We start from the raw sequence: 17,250 nt of genomic DNA, 5'->3' as shown, positions 1-17,250 counted from the left end.
TTCAATGCCTAAAGCAAAAAAAGAATTAAACCAATTAAAACCTATCAAACTGCAAACATCTAGGCATATTAAACCAGGGTTGATCACTGCACCACAGTAAATTTTATGAAAATAATGCCTTTAATATTTATATATTGTTTGATGTTTAAAGCACCAGTTTCATGAGCTTTAGCCACGAGCTGGGCCTGCCGACTTGGCCCAACCATGGTCTTGGGATCTGCAATTATTGCGTCAAACCCGACTATACCTTTGAGTCTGTCTTTTATTTACGTAATAGTTCTGATTGTGTTGTATTTTCTCCAATATGGCAATTTCCTTAATTAAAATAACTACGAATGTCCTAGTGATTACAGTTAAAAATGTACAACACAGTAAATATATATATGAAAAATTTAAGATTTCATTGTTTAGCATATGAGTTGTATTTCTCTGTTTTTAATATTATAGACAAACAAGCCTCAACTGTTCTCATTGTGTTGTATTTCTCTGTTTTTATCACACAATGAGAACAGGTGAAAAGTGGCAGAAAAGGTGTTATGCTTGTCAATGTTTTACCCATGAGAACACTGAGTGCCCTTTCTTACTTGGCTGAGGTGAAAGGAAAAGGAGGTCTCCCTCTTAAAAAAGTTAAAGAAAACTTCCTCAAAGAAAACTTCCTCAAAGAATCAGACCCTCCTTTTGGTGTCCTAAGAGAGGAGCAGGCTGGGATTGATAAGTCGACTGGTAGACAGTGAATAGCACCTCAGGTTTTGGAAGGAATGCGTCAGTATCTAATGGTTGAGACCAATGAAGATTGGTATGTCAAAGTAGAAAGAGTGAAAAAATCAGTTAGGGAAGTGGAAAACGATCATATTGATAGTAAAGTGATACTCAGGCTTGAAGAAGTGCCAATAGTCCACTTAGATGTGAATAAGGAAAAAGGTTTAGTCTTTGATGACTCAAAAAAGGGTGATCTGCAGGGCGCAAATACTAACGATCCAAAGGGCTCGAAGTTGATGGCAGCTGCAATCAAAGAAAATTCCTCTAGTCAGTTGTTAAGGTTCGAGAATAATCTGTCCTTAGGTGAATCCTTCCTTGCTCTATCTCAGCCTTTTCAGGATAGTGCAACGGTTTATAGAACTGGCTTCTACGAAGCTAGATCTTCCGGTACTCACCCAAAAAAGGCCAATCAAAGGAACAGACTGCCCAAACATATCAGAAAGTCATCACCAAAATTGTCTCATACCCCTGTTGATGCTCCAAGTCTACAGATGGGTCTTCAAGTTGGAATTAAGGAAAAGGGAAAAGCATTTTTTAAGGGTAATAGTACTGGTAAATCAACAAAACTAAACCCAAAAGAGATAGTCCCAAAGGAGGGATTGTCCAAAGGATAATGAGCATCATCATTTGGAATTGCCAAGGCTTAGGACAGTCTCAAGATTTGGCAATTCACCGTCTCAAGGATCTGCGTAAAAAAAATTCCCTGAGATTTTGTTTTTAATGGAGACGATGTAAGGTAAAGATAATTTTGCTGAAATGATTCAATCTTGCGGTATATCAGAATTTCTTATCTCTAGCAATATCTTCACTTGGGCGGGTAGAAGAGGAGATCATTGGATACAATGTCGGTTGGACAGATCCTTTGCAAACAAAGCTTGGTTTGACCAATTCCCAACATCCAATTAAGCCTTCTTAGATATGAGAGGATCTGATCACAGACCGGTCCTGCTAAGTCTAATCTCATCCCAATCTTCTTATAAAGGTCAATTTTGTTTTGCTAGCAGTCTGTTCTTGCAAGCTTGAGGTTAAAAAAGTTGTAGTCAAAGCTCGGAAACCAAGTAATGGATGTGTTGGTTTACGGGTTTCTCAAAGGATTCGCGAGTGTAGGAAAACTCTAAGTGCTTGGTAAAAGAAAAACAGCTCTAATTCTCTTGAGAAGATTCACCTTTTGGAAAAAGATTTGGAGCGTGTTCAGTCAGAAAGATGGCCTAATCTCCACCAATTACACATCCTCAAGAAAGAATTAGCTAGAGCTTACTGAGCTAATGACGATTATTGGAGAAAAGGAGTGGTCATAAGTGGTTGAGATCTGGAAACCGTAATTCAAAGTTTTTCATGGATCAATAAAAGGGAACAGGGCAAGAATAAGGTTAAAGGTTCTGATGGATATTAATGGGAATGCTCAAAAATCAGAAGCATCTAAAGGGGAGGTCGCACCTGATTATTTCACCAACCTGTTCAAGTCTTCCAATCCAACTCCATTCAAGGCGTGGTTCTCCAACTTTCAGCCTAAAGTTTCTTAGAGTATGAATGATGATTTAATCCAAAGGGTGTCTGCAGAAGAAATAAAAGCAATGGTTTTTTCTATTAATGCCAGTACTGCCCTAGGTACTGATGGTATGTCGGCAAGTTTCTTCAACAATACTGGTCTACGGTAGGGGCACAAGTTGTCAAAGAAGTGAAAAATTTTTATGAGTTTTGTTCCTTTTCGGCTGAGTGGAATTACACGCACTTTTCCCTACTGCCTAAAACCCATCATCCTTCTGAAATGAAAGATATGAGACCAATCAGTTTATGCATGGTGCTATACAAAATTATCTCCAAGGTGTTGGTGCAACGGCTGCAACCTTTGCTAACACATATTGTGTCAATTAACCAAACGGCTTTTGTACAAGAGAGGTTAATCACGGATAATATTTTGGTGGCTCATGAAGTGGTACATAGTCTAAGTGGGAGACAAGCCTTATCTGAAAATTTCATGGCTGTCAAGACTGATATGTCTAAAGCCTATGACAGTGTGGAATGGAGCTATCTGAGATCATTGATGGCTGCTATTGGTTTTCATCCTCTGTGGATTGAATGGATCACGTGTTGTGTCTCCACGGTCACTTACTCCATCCTCATCAATGACCAGCCTTTCGGTATGGTAATCCCTCATAGAGGTTTAAGGCAGGGAGACCCTTTATCCCCCTTTCTTTTTGATCTGTGCACAAAAGGTTTAAATCACCTGCTCAATAAGGCGCAAAAGGAAGGGATCATAGAAGGGGTCAAGTTTGATGATAGTGGCCCGGAGATACCTCATTTACTCTTCGCAGACGACAATCTTTTTCATTTGTGATGCCACCATGGACTAAAGTCACGTGCTTAAGTCGATTCTGCTCAGATACGGGAAAGTTACAGGTGAGGAGATCAACTTACAAAAATCATCGATCCCTTCTGGTGTCAATGTAAATGCTGAGCTAAAAAGGGGTATTCAGAATAAGATTGGAATCTATAGAGAGGGTGGAGCGGGTTCTTATTTGGGAATGCCTGAGTGTTTCAGTGGATCTAAAGTTCAACTTCTGAATTACATCAAAGATAAAGTCAAATAAAAAATGAATGGGTGGTATGCTAAATCTCTATCTCAGGGGAGGGGGGGGGGGTAAAGAAGTTTTGCTTAAGTCAATGACATTGGCAATGCCAGTCTTTGTCATGTCCTGTTTTAAACTCCCCAAGATGACATGTGCAAAGCTAGCTAGTGGATTTCTGGTGGAACAATACAGAGCATGCTAGCAAAATTCACAGGCAAAATTGGGAAAAACTCTGCCTCCCTAAAGATCAAGGGGGAATGGGGTTTAGAGATATACAAACTTTCAATCAAGTACTCTTAGCCAACCAAGCATGGAGGTTATTACAGTCCCCTTTGTGCTTGTTTGCTCAGGTAAGGAAAAGCAAGTATTTTCCTCATTCCGATTTTTTGAATGCAAAGTTGGGCGGACGTCCATCCTTTGCATGGAGGAGCATTTTGCATGGTAGAGATCTCCTAGTGAAAGGGTTAGTCAAGAATATTAGCAATGGTAAATCTACAAGATTTTGGATGGACAATTGGATCGAAGATGGTGAGATGAGACCGTCTTGGAGGAAAAATAGTATCATTACTCCAAATCTGAGAGTTGCTGATTTGATAGATAGGCGAAGAAGAAAGTGGGATCCTCATAAACTTCTGGATAACTTTCTCCCTTATGATATCCAAAGAATTATCAAAATCAGGCCTGTAGTGGACATTGAAGACTTTTACTCTTGGAAGTTCAATAAGAGTGGTGATTTCTCTGTCAAATCAGCTTATTGGTTAGCCTCACAGTCCATTAATATTACTCTTAGGGAGCAGGCTAATCAACTCCCTTCGAAAAATCCCTTGAAAGCTCAAGTATGGAGAATCCCAACTGATCCAAAATTATAAGTCTTTCTATGGAAAGTTGATAACAAGATTTTCACCCAGGGTATCAATTCCCTATGCAGTTGTAGTACAAAGGGTTATCAATCCAAATGGTTGTTATGCTAGCAGATAAGATACGATCATAACAGAGCAAGTCAAGCCAAGCAATAGTGGGGGTTTTATCTAACAACCTAAAATAAACAAAGGAAAATAAAAGAACAAGAACCACACAACCTAAGCACTCATTGCAAGCATTCGAGTATAGGATCGAGTGGGGTGATCGGATCAAGTAGTCAAGGATGAACAGCTCGAAGGTATACACGAAGCTGGTGATCGAGTACCAGTTCGGGTAAGGGGTCGAGTTATAAAATAAAACTAAACAATTAAGATAAGAAAGCTCCTAAGGATGGGGTAATTGACTCATAAATGTTCCTGGCCAATGTGGGATGTCCTAAATGCCTCAAGCAAATATTCCCTAGACAATGAATCTCATAAATCTTGCTAAAACACTCTCGTGATAGAAACAATCAACCTTGGTCACTCCCCTACCCAACTCTCGTTGGAGAAACATGACCAAGCAGGCATTACAAACCAATTCATTATTGTCGATAAACTCCTTACACATCTAATCTCTTAGGCTAAATGGGTAAATCTCTAGCATTGATTGATTCAAGCATTTCAACATCATCTCTCGATGACAAAAACACCCTAGATCTAATCTCAAACTCTTGGTCTGAAAATAATATTAAGAACACCAATATAGAAAGGAATTTATATAAAGTAACCATTCAAGCTAAGAAATCCTAACTGATCAAGAACACCTATTTGTCTATCCCATCCCTAGAAACTTTATTTCACTACTCGGATCTCATGATAGAAAGCACAAAAACACAAATCAATGAAAATTGCATTGTATTGAAAATAAGATAAAAATAGTAGAGTACATAATCGAAAAATAGAAAGAATAGCAAAAGAAACAAAAATGAATCCTAACAAAGTAGAAAAAGTGTTTGAGTCGCTCAATCTCTCTCTCAGAAGCTCTCGCTCTCTGTTCTGAGTGTCTGCGGCGTGCTGAGGCAAGAGGAAGAAGAGGGGGGGGGGTTTATATATGGAAACCCTTTTAACCTAGCTGCTCAGTCCTGCCCGAGAGTCTGCTTGATGCGGTGCACGAGGATCAAGTCGGGTATTTCCTCGGGTAGGTCTTCGGGTTGTTCTTCCTACTCTTAGATACTCTTTGATCGGGTTGAGGTTCGGACTGTTTTTCTTGCATAATCGCTCCTTCGGGTACATGATCCGATTTGACCTTGTTTTTCCCCATTTTAGGCTCTAAAGCATTGTTTTCATCCAAAATACACAAATGCAATAATGCAGCACCTTAAATGGCCTAAATGCAAATTCCTATAGTTAAGGACCTAAAAATGCTAAGGTTAAGGTATAAATGATGCAAAATATGGACAAAAAACGATGTTAAAAACATGTAAATTAGAGAGTTATCACACCCCCAAACTTAAATCTTGCTATTCCTCTAGCAAGGAAGTAGGAAGATGAGGTTTAAAAACGGGGACTCATAACCTTTTTGTGCTAAGCGAAGGATTCAAGCTATAGTCCTTAAAGATAGTTTAACGGTGCTAAGATCAATCAACATACTTACAGATATGTTTCCTTGCTTATTACCATACATTGATCTAGTTCATCCTCCAACTAACAGTAAAGACTTGCCATTCCAAAGAACATCTCTTTCACATTCATTAAAGTGTTTGGTGAATTCTTGCAAATGGAAAGTGAATCAAGCTCAATCGGATTCAAGGGTAAGGTTTTCAGTAGGTGGGTTTTAAACAATATCTTTGGGTGGGTTACTCTCAAAAAAAGGAATGCTAGACAGTTGTGAAAACTATCTAAGATTGAGAACAATTTGTCCATTTTAGCGGTGGAGAGCCTTGGAGGGGCTTGTGTGTGGCCTTAGTGGCGGACTTTCGAGTCAGTGTGCCTGTGTGGGGCGGTCTTTTTTGACATTGTGTGGCCTTCGTGGCGGGCTGTTTAGCTGTGTGTGGCCTTTGTGGCGGGCTGTTTAGCCGTGTGTGGCCTTTCTGGCGGGCTGTTTAGCCAATTGCGTGGCCTTGTGGCGGGCTGTTTAGCCAGAGTGTCTTTGTGACGGTCCTTCGGGACAGATGGTCTTTGTGACGGTCCTTCGGGACGAGTGGCCTTGGTGGCGGTCCTCTTTAGGACATTTTTTGGCCTTGGTGGCGGTCCTCTTTAGGACATTTGTTTGGCCTTGGTGGTGGTCCTCTTTAGGACATTTTGTTTGGCCTTGGTGGCGGTCCTCTTTAGGACATTTTGTTTAGCCTTGGTGGCGGCCCTTGTGGCATGTATATGATCCTTGTGTGGTCATGAGGTATTCTAGTGAAGGGATATGTGGTTGGTAGGACATTGAGATGTTTTACGCGAGCCACGGGAAGGAAACCTGGATAGGGATAGGACTCAGACGTGTTCAGAATCGTTTGCTCGCGAATCTTGGGGGACTTTGGTTCTCCTAGTACTGCCATATTTGGAGACTTTGTGACTTGGGAGTATGGTTGGTATATCGACTTCGGACGACGGTCCGTAGGCGCACTGTAGGGTGACGACCCGAGAGACAAGTTTGGATTTTTCCTTATATATTTTGGCATGCGGGTTTAGGCCTGATGAGGAGCCAATGCAGACTTAGGTCTGATGAGGAGCCAATAAGAACTCAAAGTCTAGGCCTATGAGTAAAGGAAAATCCAAAAGTCGAGAGCAAATTACGCCTGGAGCGTGAGTCTATCGCCTAGAGGTGACCTTCTGTAGATCGGTCGGAGGAGTGCGGACCGTGGAGACGGTTGCACGAGAGTCCTTGGCTTATGGTTGTTCGAGATTTGAGGACAAATCTAGTTTGGTGGGGGAGAATTGTAACATCCGTGAACCGGAATCCCTGTTTAGGATGTGCATCGATCGATGCAGTAGGAGCATCGGTCGATGCTGGTTCAATTTCGTGCGTTTTGACATAAATCAAACGCTGCGTTTTGGGCAAAGGGGAAGGGAAAACCCTTAAGTCGTTCTTTTTGTCTCATTAGACGACTTTAGCCGTTTTTGAGAAACAAAAGGAAGAGAAAACTGTTCTTGAACGTTTGTGGTGATTTCTGAAGATTTGTGGCGTTTCTTGGTGAGATCTGTAGCTGGGATCGTTGTAGAAACTTCCTAGAGGCTTGTTCTTGTTTGTTAGAGGTTCAGATTCTTCTGTGGCAAAGGTAAGTGCATGACCATGGCTTATCTAAGCTAGAGGACTCTTTAATCTGTTTGTTGTGTGATGTTAGACCTATTAGATCGTTGCTATGGACGTTAGGAAGCTTTCTTGTGGCTTGGGATCGATTTTTGTGGTTGTAGGAAAGAATATCCGGCGAAGAGCTTCAGGGAAAACACGGTGCTCGACGTTGCGTCGATCGATGCATATCTTGCGTCGGTCGATGCAAGTGCGAGGACGGCGCGTAAAACTCTAGGGTTTTCGTGTTACGTTGAGCATGCGTCGGTCGATGCAGATTGGGTATCGGTCGATGCAAGTTACACTTGCATCGGTCGATGCAGCTTCTGTGTCGATCGATGCTTCCCCATTTGGTATCGGTCGATGCATGTTGGCGTCGGTCGATGCCGAATCCTGGTTTGTTATTTGTCGTTTGTTGATTGTTGTGTGTTGGTTATTGATACTCTATTGCTTGTGTGTATAGCCCAGTAGATGGGAGGATTGCCTTACTTAGTGTTTCTAAAATACTCATGCATTGCAATATGTGTTTGTGGTGCAGGTAAAGGAAAAGTGTGATCGTGGAATCAAGGCAATGAAGAGGAGGATGTTCTAGTTGTTCGCTTGGTTGTCTAGCTTATGTTAGGTTGCTAGATTTGAGTCCTAGAATGTTGCTTAGGATTGCTAGTTCACTGGTTATGTTGTTTGGATCATATGAATTTATACTGGATATTATTCTTTTGGTTATTATTTTTTATTGGATATCATTTATTGGTTATTGGTATTGTTATTCCGCTGTTGGTTGTGATTGTGGTTAGGTGGCTAGTGGATATGGGACCACTAGTTGTAGTTTATTTATTATATTATATTTATTATTTATTATAAAAAAAAGGTCGGTCCTTTCATTTTGGTATCAGAGCCCTTACGGTTCTAGGTTTGGGTTCACTAGGTTTCTGTTGTGATGTTTGGGATCGCATGTCTTAATTGATTATGTGAGTTAGTCAATTGTGTGTGGCATGGAGTCCTAGAACATCCTTTTCGAGCCGACTGTGTGATTCCACGATGAGTTTATGTTTCTGTGTTATAATAGAAATTGTTTGCTTAGTCTTCAGTTCATGGTAGTGCAGATGGCTAGAGATGATGTTGTGGCTGGTCGTGGACGCGGACGCGGACGTGGTCGTGGACGCGGACGTGGTCGTGGTAGGGGCAGAGTCCCAGTGGTTAGTGAGACCGAGGACCAGAGTGTGACAGCTGAGGGTGTTGGCGAGTCGCAGGGGGTTCCGGGGAATTCTGTGAGTGCGGCAGGAGGGGGCGGTGTTGATGCTTCAGTGGCCGGTGATGCTAGGGTCCCGGGTGTGGGAGTCCCAGCGGGTGGAGTCCCTGGTACTGACGTTGCGGCTATGCTAGCAGAGGTGTTAGCGCGGTTACCACCAGCGGTACCGGCTCAGGCTCAGGTAGTGCCACCAGTGGTGGCGGAGGAGCGGCAGCCAGTGGTTGCGGATGTGGGAGCACATGGACGTTATTTGTCCATGCTCAAGAAGATGAAGGGTCTTTTCACTGAGAGGTTTTTGGGTGGTACAGTTCCTACTGTTGCGGATGCGTGGAGGACGAGTGTGGAACGTAACTTCCATACTCTGAGATGTCCTGAGGAGTTTTGGGTGGACATAGGGGTCTACTATTTGAGTGGTGATGCTGAGTTGTGGTGGAGATCAGTGGCTGCTAGGAGAGTGCAGCGGGAGATGACTTGGGCTGACTTCGTCTTGGAGTTCAACCGCAAGTATTTTCCTAGAGAGGCATTAGATCGGTTGGAGGTGCAGTTCCTTCAGTTGTCTCAGGGGACACGGTCAGTGCGGGAGCTGGACTTGGAGTTCAGCCGACTTCTTTGTTATGGGGGTCGGGCTTTGGAGTCTGAGGAGGCTCAGATCAGGAGGTTTCTTGAGGGCTCTACGTGATGATTTGAGAGTTCACTGTAGAGGTCGGAGTTATGCTACGCGTGCAGAGCTGGTTGAGACTGCAGCAGAGATTGAGGACAATATCCGGGCACAGTCAGTGGCGGTAGCTCCAGCAGTTCAGCCTAGTAAGGCTCAGCAGCAGGGTGGTTCTAGCAGGGGTGGTAGGTCTGCACAGGGAACCAAGAGGAGGTGGGAGGCTACGCAAAAGCCGAGTGGTGCGAGTTGCTTCGGTTATGGGAGCAAGGATCACAGGGTTGCTAGTTGTCCCAAGAGGAGTGCTCCGACGACAGGGCCTCGGGTTTGTTATCATTGTAGGGAGACAGGGCACATCAGGCCTTTTTGTCCCAAGTTGCAGCCGGCAGCAGTGGCAGCGTTGCAGCAGGTGCAGCCTGGAGGTCAGCAGGTAGCACAGATTGAGCAAACGCCACGGGTTTACACGACAGCAGAGCTTGGTGGAACCAGTGCCGGGGCGATCACAGGTATAATTTCTGGTACTTAAGCTTTGTGAATTTCTAGTAGGTTCAGATTTTATGTTTTTCCTGTGATAAAGTGTTAGGTTCTCAACACATTAGGTTTGTGTAGGGACCTTGTTGGTGGGCGGGTTTAAGACCCATGTTATGTTTGATTCTGGAGCTTCTCATAGCTTCATTAGTCCGGAGTGTGCAGAGAGTGCGGGGATCAGAGGGGATTCTGGAGAGCGTACAGGAGTTGTCAGAGTTGCGGGAGGCAAGTTCCTAAGAGTTATTGGACGAGCTAGAGGAATTGATATTCAGATCGCAGGAGAGTCGTGGCCAGCGGATTTGCTTATCAGTCCAGTGGAGTTATATGATGTTATCCTCGGGATGGATTGGTTGCATCGGCATATGGTGCATTTGGATTGCTATCGGGGTAGAGTGGAGTTTGAGCGTCCAGGAGGGAAGTTGGTTTTTCAGGGTATTAGACCGACTTCGGGGAGTCTTGTGATCTCGACCATTCAGGCTGGGAAGATGATCGAGAAGGGCCGTGAGGCTTATTTGGTTACTATATCTATGCCAGAGTCAGTGGGGAAGTCTACGGTTAGCGGTATTCCGATAGTGGAAGAGTTTGAGGATGTGTTCCAGTCATTGCAGGGATTACCACCATCTCGGTCGGATCCTTTTACCATTGAACTGGAACCGGGGACGACACCGTTATCCAAGGCTCCTTACAGAATGACTCCAGCAGAGATGGCAGAGCTGAAGAAGCAGCTAGAGGATTTGTTGAGTAAGGGATTCATCCGTCCTAGTGTATCACTGTGGGGAGCGCCGGTGTTGTTTGTGAAGAAGAAGGATGGGAGTTTCAGGTTGTGCATTGATTATCGGGGTTTGAACCGGGTCACTGTGAAGAACAAGTACCCTCTTCCTAGGATCGATGAGTTGTTGGATCAGTTCAGGGGTGCTACTTGGTTCTCTAAGGTAGATCTGGCGTCGGGTTATCATCAGATACCAATTGATGAGGCAGATGTGAGGAAGGAGCTTTCAGGACGAGGTATGGGCATTATGAGTTTGTGGTGATGCCTTTCGGGTTGACTAATGCGCCAGCAGCGTTTATGAGATTGATGAACAGCGTGTTTCAGGAGTTTCTGGATGTGTCTGTCATCATTTTCATCGACAATATCCTAGTTTATTCTAAGAGTCCTGAGGAGCATGCAGTACATTTGAGGGCAGTTATGGAGAAGCTGCGGGAGCAGAAGTTGTTTGCTAAGTTGAGCAAGTGTAGTTTTTGGCAGCGTGAGATGGGCTTTCTGGGTCACATTGTTTCTGCAGAGGGGGTTTCTGTAGATCCAGAGAAGATTCAGGCTATCAGAGATTGGCCTAGACCGCAGAATGCCACAGAGATCAGGAGTTTTCTTGGATTGGCAGGTTATTACAGGAGATTTGTGCAGGGGTTCGCGAGCAGAGCACGTCCTATGACTAAGTTGACAGGGAAGGATGTTCTTTTTGTTTGGTCAGAAGAGTGTGAGGAAGGCTTTGCAAGCCTGAAGGAGATGTTGACTACTGCGCCAGTGTTGGCTTTGCCTGAGCAGGGGGAACCTTATGTGGTTTATACAGATGCATCTAGAGTTGGTTTGGGGTGTGTTCTGATGCAGCATGGGAAGGTGATTGCCTACGCTTCGCAGCAGTTGTGGGTGCATGAAGGCAACTATCATACTCATGATTTGGAGATGGGTGCTATAGTTTTTGCCCTGAAGATTTGGAGATCTTATCTTTATGGTGCAAAGGTACAGGTGTTTACAGATCATAAGAGTCTGAAGTATATATTCACTCAGCCTGAGTTGAATTTGAGGCAGAGGCGGTGGATGGAGCTTGTGGCAGAATATGATTTGGAGATAGCCTATCATCCTGGTAAGGCTAATACGGTTGCAGATGCTCTGAGTCGGAAGAGGGTAGCTTCGGCTCAGGAGTAGGAGATGGAGTCTCTGGTTAAAGAGATCAGTGCTTTGAGTTTGTGTGCTGTTTCAGAGGAACCGTTGGGTTTGGAAGCAGTTGATAGAGCAGATCTTCTGAGTAGGGTGCGGTTGGCTCAGGAGAAGGATTTGGGGCTGGTGAATGCCTCTAAGGATGTGGATTCAGAGTATCAGGTCTCAGATAATGGTACTATCTTGGTGCACGGTCGGGTTTGTGTGCCCAAGGATGAGGAGTTGAGGCAGGAGATTCTGAGAGAGGCTCATGCGAGCAAGTTGTCTATTCATCCTGGAGCGACTAAGATGTATCGTGATCTCAAGAGGTACTATCATTGGGTCGGGATGAAGAAGAATGTGGCTAGTTGGGTTTCGAGGTGCGATGTGTGTCAGCTAGTGAATGCCGAGCATCAGGTTCCTGGCGGGTTACTGAAGAGTCTACCCATTCCTGAGTGGAAGTGGGATATGATCAATATGGATTTTGTGGTAGGATTGCCAGTGTCACGGACCTTTGATGCTATTTGGGTCATTGTGGACCGGTTGACTAAGTCAGCAAATTTTCTGGCCATTAAGAAGACTGATGGAGCAGCGGTCTTGGCTAAGAAGTATGTGAGGGAGATAGTCAGATTGCATGGGGTGCCAGCGAGCATTGTGTCTGACAGGGATTCGAAGTTCACTTCGGTGTTCTGGATGGTATTTCAGGCAGAGATGGGAACGAAGGTGCATATGAGTACAGCTTATCATCCTCAGACAGATGGATAGTCTGAGAGGACAATCCAGATGCTGAAGGATTTGCTGAGGATGTGTGTGTTGGATTGGGGTGGCCATTGGGCAGATCACCTGAACCTGGTAGAGTTTGCTTACAACAACAGCTATCAGGCGAGTATTAAGATGGCTCCTTATGAGGCTTTGTATGGGAGACCATGTCGTACACCATTATGCTGGACTCAGGTGGGGGAGAGGAGCATGTTTGGTGCTAGTTTTGTTTGGACTCAGGTGGGGGATATGATCACCATTATGCTGGACTCAGAGAAGATTCGGGTTCTCAAGCTGAACATGAAGGAGGCTCAGGATAGGCAGAGGAGTTATGCTGATAGGAGGAGGAGAGATCTTGAGTTTGAGGTAGGAGACAGAGTGTACCTCAAGATGGCCATGTTGCGGGGTCCGAACAGGTCATTGTCTTAGACTAAGTTGAGTTCGAGGTATATTGGTCCATTCAGAGTGATTGAGCGGGTTGGACCAGTGGCTTATAGACTAGAGTTACCTGAGGCTATGCGTGCGTTCCATAAGGTTTTCCATGTGTCTATGTTGGGGAAGTGTCTCCATGAGGGAGAGGAGGTGTTGACTAAGATTCCTGAGGATCTTCAGCCTAACATGACTTTGGAGGCGAGACCAGTGAGGGTTCTCGAGAGGAGGATCAAGGAACTTCGGAAGAAGAAGATTCCTTTGATGAGATTCTTGTGGGACTATGATGGTGTTGAGGAGCAGACTTGGGACCCTGAGGCGAAGATGAAAGCAAGGTTCAAGAAGTGGTATGAGAAGCAAGCCACCACTTGAGCTTGTTTAGCCTGGTTCCATCTGTAATCCGTGGCTGGAGCGGGAATGGAGTATTCCAGCCCATCTCTCTTGTTTACTCGGTCGCTTGGGGTGGTTGGTTGTGCGACTCAGTAACAAGATGAGGTGGTGTTCGGCGTACAAAGTTTCCGTGAGGCGGAGTTTTTGGAGGAAAGTTTTCCTGAAATAAAAGTTTCCAAAAGTGGAAAGTTTCCAAAAATAGAAAGTGCTAATATGGAAAGTTTTACGGGAGTTAGAATTTGTCCATTTTAGCGGTGGAGAGCCTTGGAGGGGCTTGTGTGTGGCCTTAGTGGCGGACTTTCGAGTCAGTGTGCCCATGTGGGGCAGTCTTTTTAGACATTGTGTGGCCTTCGTGGCGGGCTGTTTAGCGGTGTGTGGCCTTTGTGGCGGGCTGTTTAGCCGTGTGTGGCCTTTCTGGCGGGCTGTTTAGCCAATTGCGTGGCCTTGTGGCGGGCTGTTTAGCCAGAGTGTCTTTGTGACGGTCCTTCGGGACAGATGGTCTTTGTGACGGTCCTTCGGGACGAGTGGCCTTGGTGGCGGTCCTCTTTAGGACATTTGTTTGGCCTTGGTGGCGGTCCTCTTTAGGACATTTGTTTGGCCTTGGTGGCGGTCCTCTTTAGGACATTTTGTTTGGCCTTGGTGGCGGTCCTCTTTAGGACATTTTGTTTGGCCTTGGTGGTGGCCCTTGTGGCATGTATATGATCCTTGTGTGGTCATGAGGTATTCCAGTGAGGGGATATGTGGTTGGTAGGACATTGAGATGTTTTACGCGAGCCACGGGAAGGAAACCTAGATAGGGATAGGACTCAGACGTGTTCAGAATCGTTTGCTCGCGACTCTTGGGGGACTTTTGTTCTCCTAGTACTGCCATATTCGGAGATTTTGTGACTTGGGAGTATGGTTGGTATATCGACTTCGGACGACGGTCCGGAGGCGCGCTGTAGGGTGACGACCTGAGAGACGAGTTTGGATTTTTCCTTATATATTTTGGCATGCGGGTTTAGGCCCGATGAGGAGCCAACATTTGGCATGCAGACTTAGGTCTGTTGAGGAGCCAATAAGAACTCAAAGTCTAGGCCTATGAGTAAAGGAAAGTCCAAAAGTCGAGAGAAAATGACGCCTGGAGCGTGAGTCTATCGCCTAGAGGTGACCTTTTGTAGATCGGTCGGAGGAGTGCGGACCGTGGAGACGGTTGCAAGGGAGTCCTTGGCTGATGGTTGTTCGAGATTCGAGGACGAATCTAGTTTGGTGGGGGAGAATAGTAACATCCGTGAACCAGAATCCCGGTTTGGGATGTGCATCGATCGATGCAGTAGGAGCATCTGTCGATGCTGGTTCAATTTTGTGTGTTTTGACTTAAGTCAAACGCTGCGTTTTGGGCAAAGAGGAAGGGTAAACCCTTAAGTCGTTCTTTTTGTCTCATTAGACGACTTTAGCCGTTTTTGAGAAACAAAAGGAAGAGAAAACTGTTCTTGAACGTTTGGGGTGATTTCTGGAGATTTGTGGCGTTTCTTGGTGAGATCTGTAGCTGGGATCGTTGTAGGAGCTTCCTAGAGGCTTGTTCTTGTTTGTTAGAGGTTCAGATTCTTCTGTGGCAAAGGTAAGTGCATGACCATGGCTTATCTAAGCTAGAGGACTCTTTAATATGTTTGTTGTGTGATGTTAGACCTGTTAGATCGTTGCTATGGACGTTAGGAAGCTTTCTTGTGGCTTGGGATCGAGTTTTGTGGTTGTAGGAATGAAGATCCAGCGAGAAGCTTTGGGGAAAACACGGTGCTCGACGTTGCGTCGATCGATGCATATCTTGCGTCGGTCGATGCAAGTGCGAGGACGGCGCGTAATGCTCTAGGGTTTTCGTGTTACATTGAGCATGCGTCGGTCGATGCGGATTGGGTATCGGTCGATGCAAGTTACACTTGCATCGGTCGATGCAGCTTCTGTGTCGATTGATGCTTCCCCATTTGGTATCGGTCAATGCATGTTGGCGTCGGTCGATGCCGAGTCCTGGTTTGTTATTTGTCGTTTGTTGATTGTTGTGTGTTGGTTATTGATACTCTATTGCTTGTGTGTATAGCCCAGTAGATGGGAGGATTGCCTTACTGAGTTTTATAAAATACTCATGCATTGCAATATGTGTTTCTGGTGCAGGTAAAGGCAAAGTGTGATCGTGGAATCAAGGCAATGAAGAGAAGGATGTTCTAGTGGTTTGCTTGGTTGTCTAGCTTCTGTTAGGTTGCTAGAGTTGAGTCCTAGAATGTTGCTTAGGATTGCTGGTTCACTGGTTATGTTTTGGATCATTGGAATTTATACTGGATATTATTCTTTTGGTTATTATTTTTATTGGATATCATTTATTTGTTATTGTTATTGTTATTCCGCTGTTGGTTGTGATTGTGGTTAGGTGGCTAGTGGGTATGGGACCACTAGTTGTAGTTTATTTATTATATTATATTTATTATTTATTATAAAAAAAAGGTCGGTCCTTTCACAATGTAAGTGCTGAGCTAAAAAGGGGTATTCAGAATAAGATTGGAATCTATAGAGAGCGTAGAGCGGGTTCTTATTTGGGAATGCTGGAGTGTTTCAGTGGATCTAAAGTTCAACTTCTGAATTACATAAAAGATAAAGTCAAATCAAAAATGAATGGGTGGTATGCTAAATCTCTATCTCAGGGGAGGGGGGGGGGGGGTAAAGAAGTTTTGCTTAAGTCAATGACATTGGCAATGCCAGTCTTTTTCATGTCCTGTTTTAAACTCCCCAAGATGACATGTGCAAAGCTAGCTAGTGGATTTCTGGTGGAACAATACAGAGCATGCTAGCAAAATTCACAGGCAAAGTTGGGAAAAACTCTACCTCCCTAAAGATCAAGGGGGAATGGGGTTTAGATATATACAAACTTTCAATCAAGCACTCTTGGCCAACCAAGCATGGAGGTAATTACAGTCCCCTTTGTGCTTGTTTGCTCAGGTAACGAAAAGCAAGTATTTTCCTCATTCTGATTTTCTGAATGCAAAGTTGGGAGGACGTCCATCCTTTGCCTGGAGGAGCATTTTGCATGGTAGAGATCTATGGGTGAAAGGTTTACTCAAGAATATTAGCAATGGTAAATCTACAAGAGTTTGGATGGACAATTGGATCGAAGATGGTGAGATGAGACCGCCTTGGAGGAAAAATAGTATCATTACTCCAAATCTGAGAGTTGCTGAATTGATAGACAGGCGAAGAAGAAAGTGGAATCCTCAGAAAATCCAGGATAACTTTCTCCCTTCTGATATCCAAAGCATTATCAAAATCAGGCCTGTAGTGGACATTGAAGACTTTTACCTTTGGAAGTTCAATAAGAGTGGTGATTTCTCTGTCAAATCAGCTTATTGGTTAGCCTCACAGTCCAATAATATTACTCTTAGAGAGCAGGCTAATCAACTCCCTTCGAAAAATCCCTTGAAAGCTCAGGTATGGAGAATCCCAACTGATCCAAAATTATAAGTCTTTCTATGGAAAGTTGATAACAAGATTTTCACCCAGGGTATCAATTCTCTATGCAGTTGTAGTACAAAGGGTTATCAATCCAAATGGTTGTTATGGTAGCAGATAAGATACGATCAGAACAGAGCAAATCAAGCCAAGCAATAGTGGAGGTTTTATCTAACAACCTAAAATAAACAAAGGTAAATAAAAGAACAAGAACCACACAACCTAAGCACTTGATTCCAGCATTCGAGTACAAGATCGGGTGGGGTGATGGGATCAAGTAGTCAAGGATGAACAGCTCGAAGGTATACACAAAGCTGGTGATCGAGTACCAGTTTGGGCAAGGGGTCGAGTTATAATATAAAACTAAACAATCAAGATAAGAAAGCTCCTAAAGATGGAGTAATTT

At 44.2% G+C, this 17,250-nt stretch overlaps 3 protein-coding genes across 3 annotated transcripts; all 3 read left to right on the top strand.

The window, feature by feature from the left end:
- Window positions 1-758: 758 nt before the first annotated feature.
- LOC147933364 (uncharacterized) lies at window positions 759-2,282 on the top strand. Its single transcript, XM_087477424.1, has 2 exons — window positions 759-1,311; window positions 2,110-2,282. Exons 1-2 carry the CDS (start codon window positions 759-761, stop codon window positions 2,280-2,282), a joined length of 726 nt encoding a protein of 241 aa, XP_087333550.1.
- Window positions 2,283-2,527: 245 nt separating this feature from the next.
- LOC147933363 (uncharacterized) lies at window positions 2,528-4,198 on the top strand. Its single transcript, XM_087477423.1, has 3 exons — window positions 2,528-3,030; window positions 3,143-3,341; window positions 3,680-4,198. Exons 1-3 carry the CDS (start codon window positions 2,528-2,530, stop codon window positions 4,196-4,198), a joined length of 1,221 nt encoding a protein of 406 aa, XP_087333549.1.
- Window positions 4,199-16,132: 11,934 nt separating this feature from the next.
- On the top strand, window positions 16,133-16,856 carry LOC147933362 (uncharacterized). Its single transcript, XM_087477422.1, has 2 exons — window positions 16,133-16,165; window positions 16,338-16,856. Exons 1-2 carry the CDS (start codon window positions 16,133-16,135, stop codon window positions 16,854-16,856), a joined length of 552 nt encoding a protein of 183 aa, XP_087333548.1.
- Window positions 16,857-17,250: the final 394 nt, after the last annotated feature.

The sequence above is a fragment of the Camelina sativa genome, chromosome 12 (assembly GCF_030686135.1).
Source record: "Camelina sativa cultivar CO46 ecotype springtype chromosome 12, ASM3068613v1".
NCBI classification, from domain to species: Eukaryota; Viridiplantae; Streptophyta; class Magnoliopsida; order Brassicales; family Brassicaceae; genus Camelina; species Camelina sativa.
This window is presented reverse-complemented; position numbering and strand designations above follow the sequence as displayed.

Bases quoted from the DNA above. Each gene is read 5' to 3' on its own strand.
- LOC147933364 (XM_087477424.1), top strand. From the start codon at position 759: ATGCGTCAGTATCTAATGGTTGAGACCAATGAAGATTGGTATGTCAAA. The intron at 1,312-2,109 runs GTAAATCAACAA...GATCAATAAAAG, and splicing joins TTTTAAGGGTAATAGTACTG to GGAACAGGGCAAGAATAAGG.
- LOC147933363 (XM_087477423.1), top strand. From the start codon at position 2,528: ATGAAAGATATGAGACCAATCAGTTTATGCATGGTGCTATACAAAATT. The intron at 3,031-3,142 runs GTTTGATGATAG...GATTCTGCTCAG, and splicing joins GGGATCATAGAAGGGGTCAA to ATACGGGAAAGTTACAGGTG. The intron at 3,342-3,679 runs GTCAAATAAAAA...TTGTTTGCTCAG, and splicing joins TGAATTACATCAAAGATAAA to GTAAGGAAAAGCAAGTATTT.
- LOC147933362 (XM_087477422.1), top strand. From the start codon at position 16,133: ATGACATGTGCAAAGCTAGCTAGTGGATTTCTG. The intron at 16,166-16,337 runs GTGGAACAATAC...TTGTTTGCTCAG, and splicing joins AGCTAGCTAGTGGATTTCTG to GTAACGAAAAGCAAGTATTT.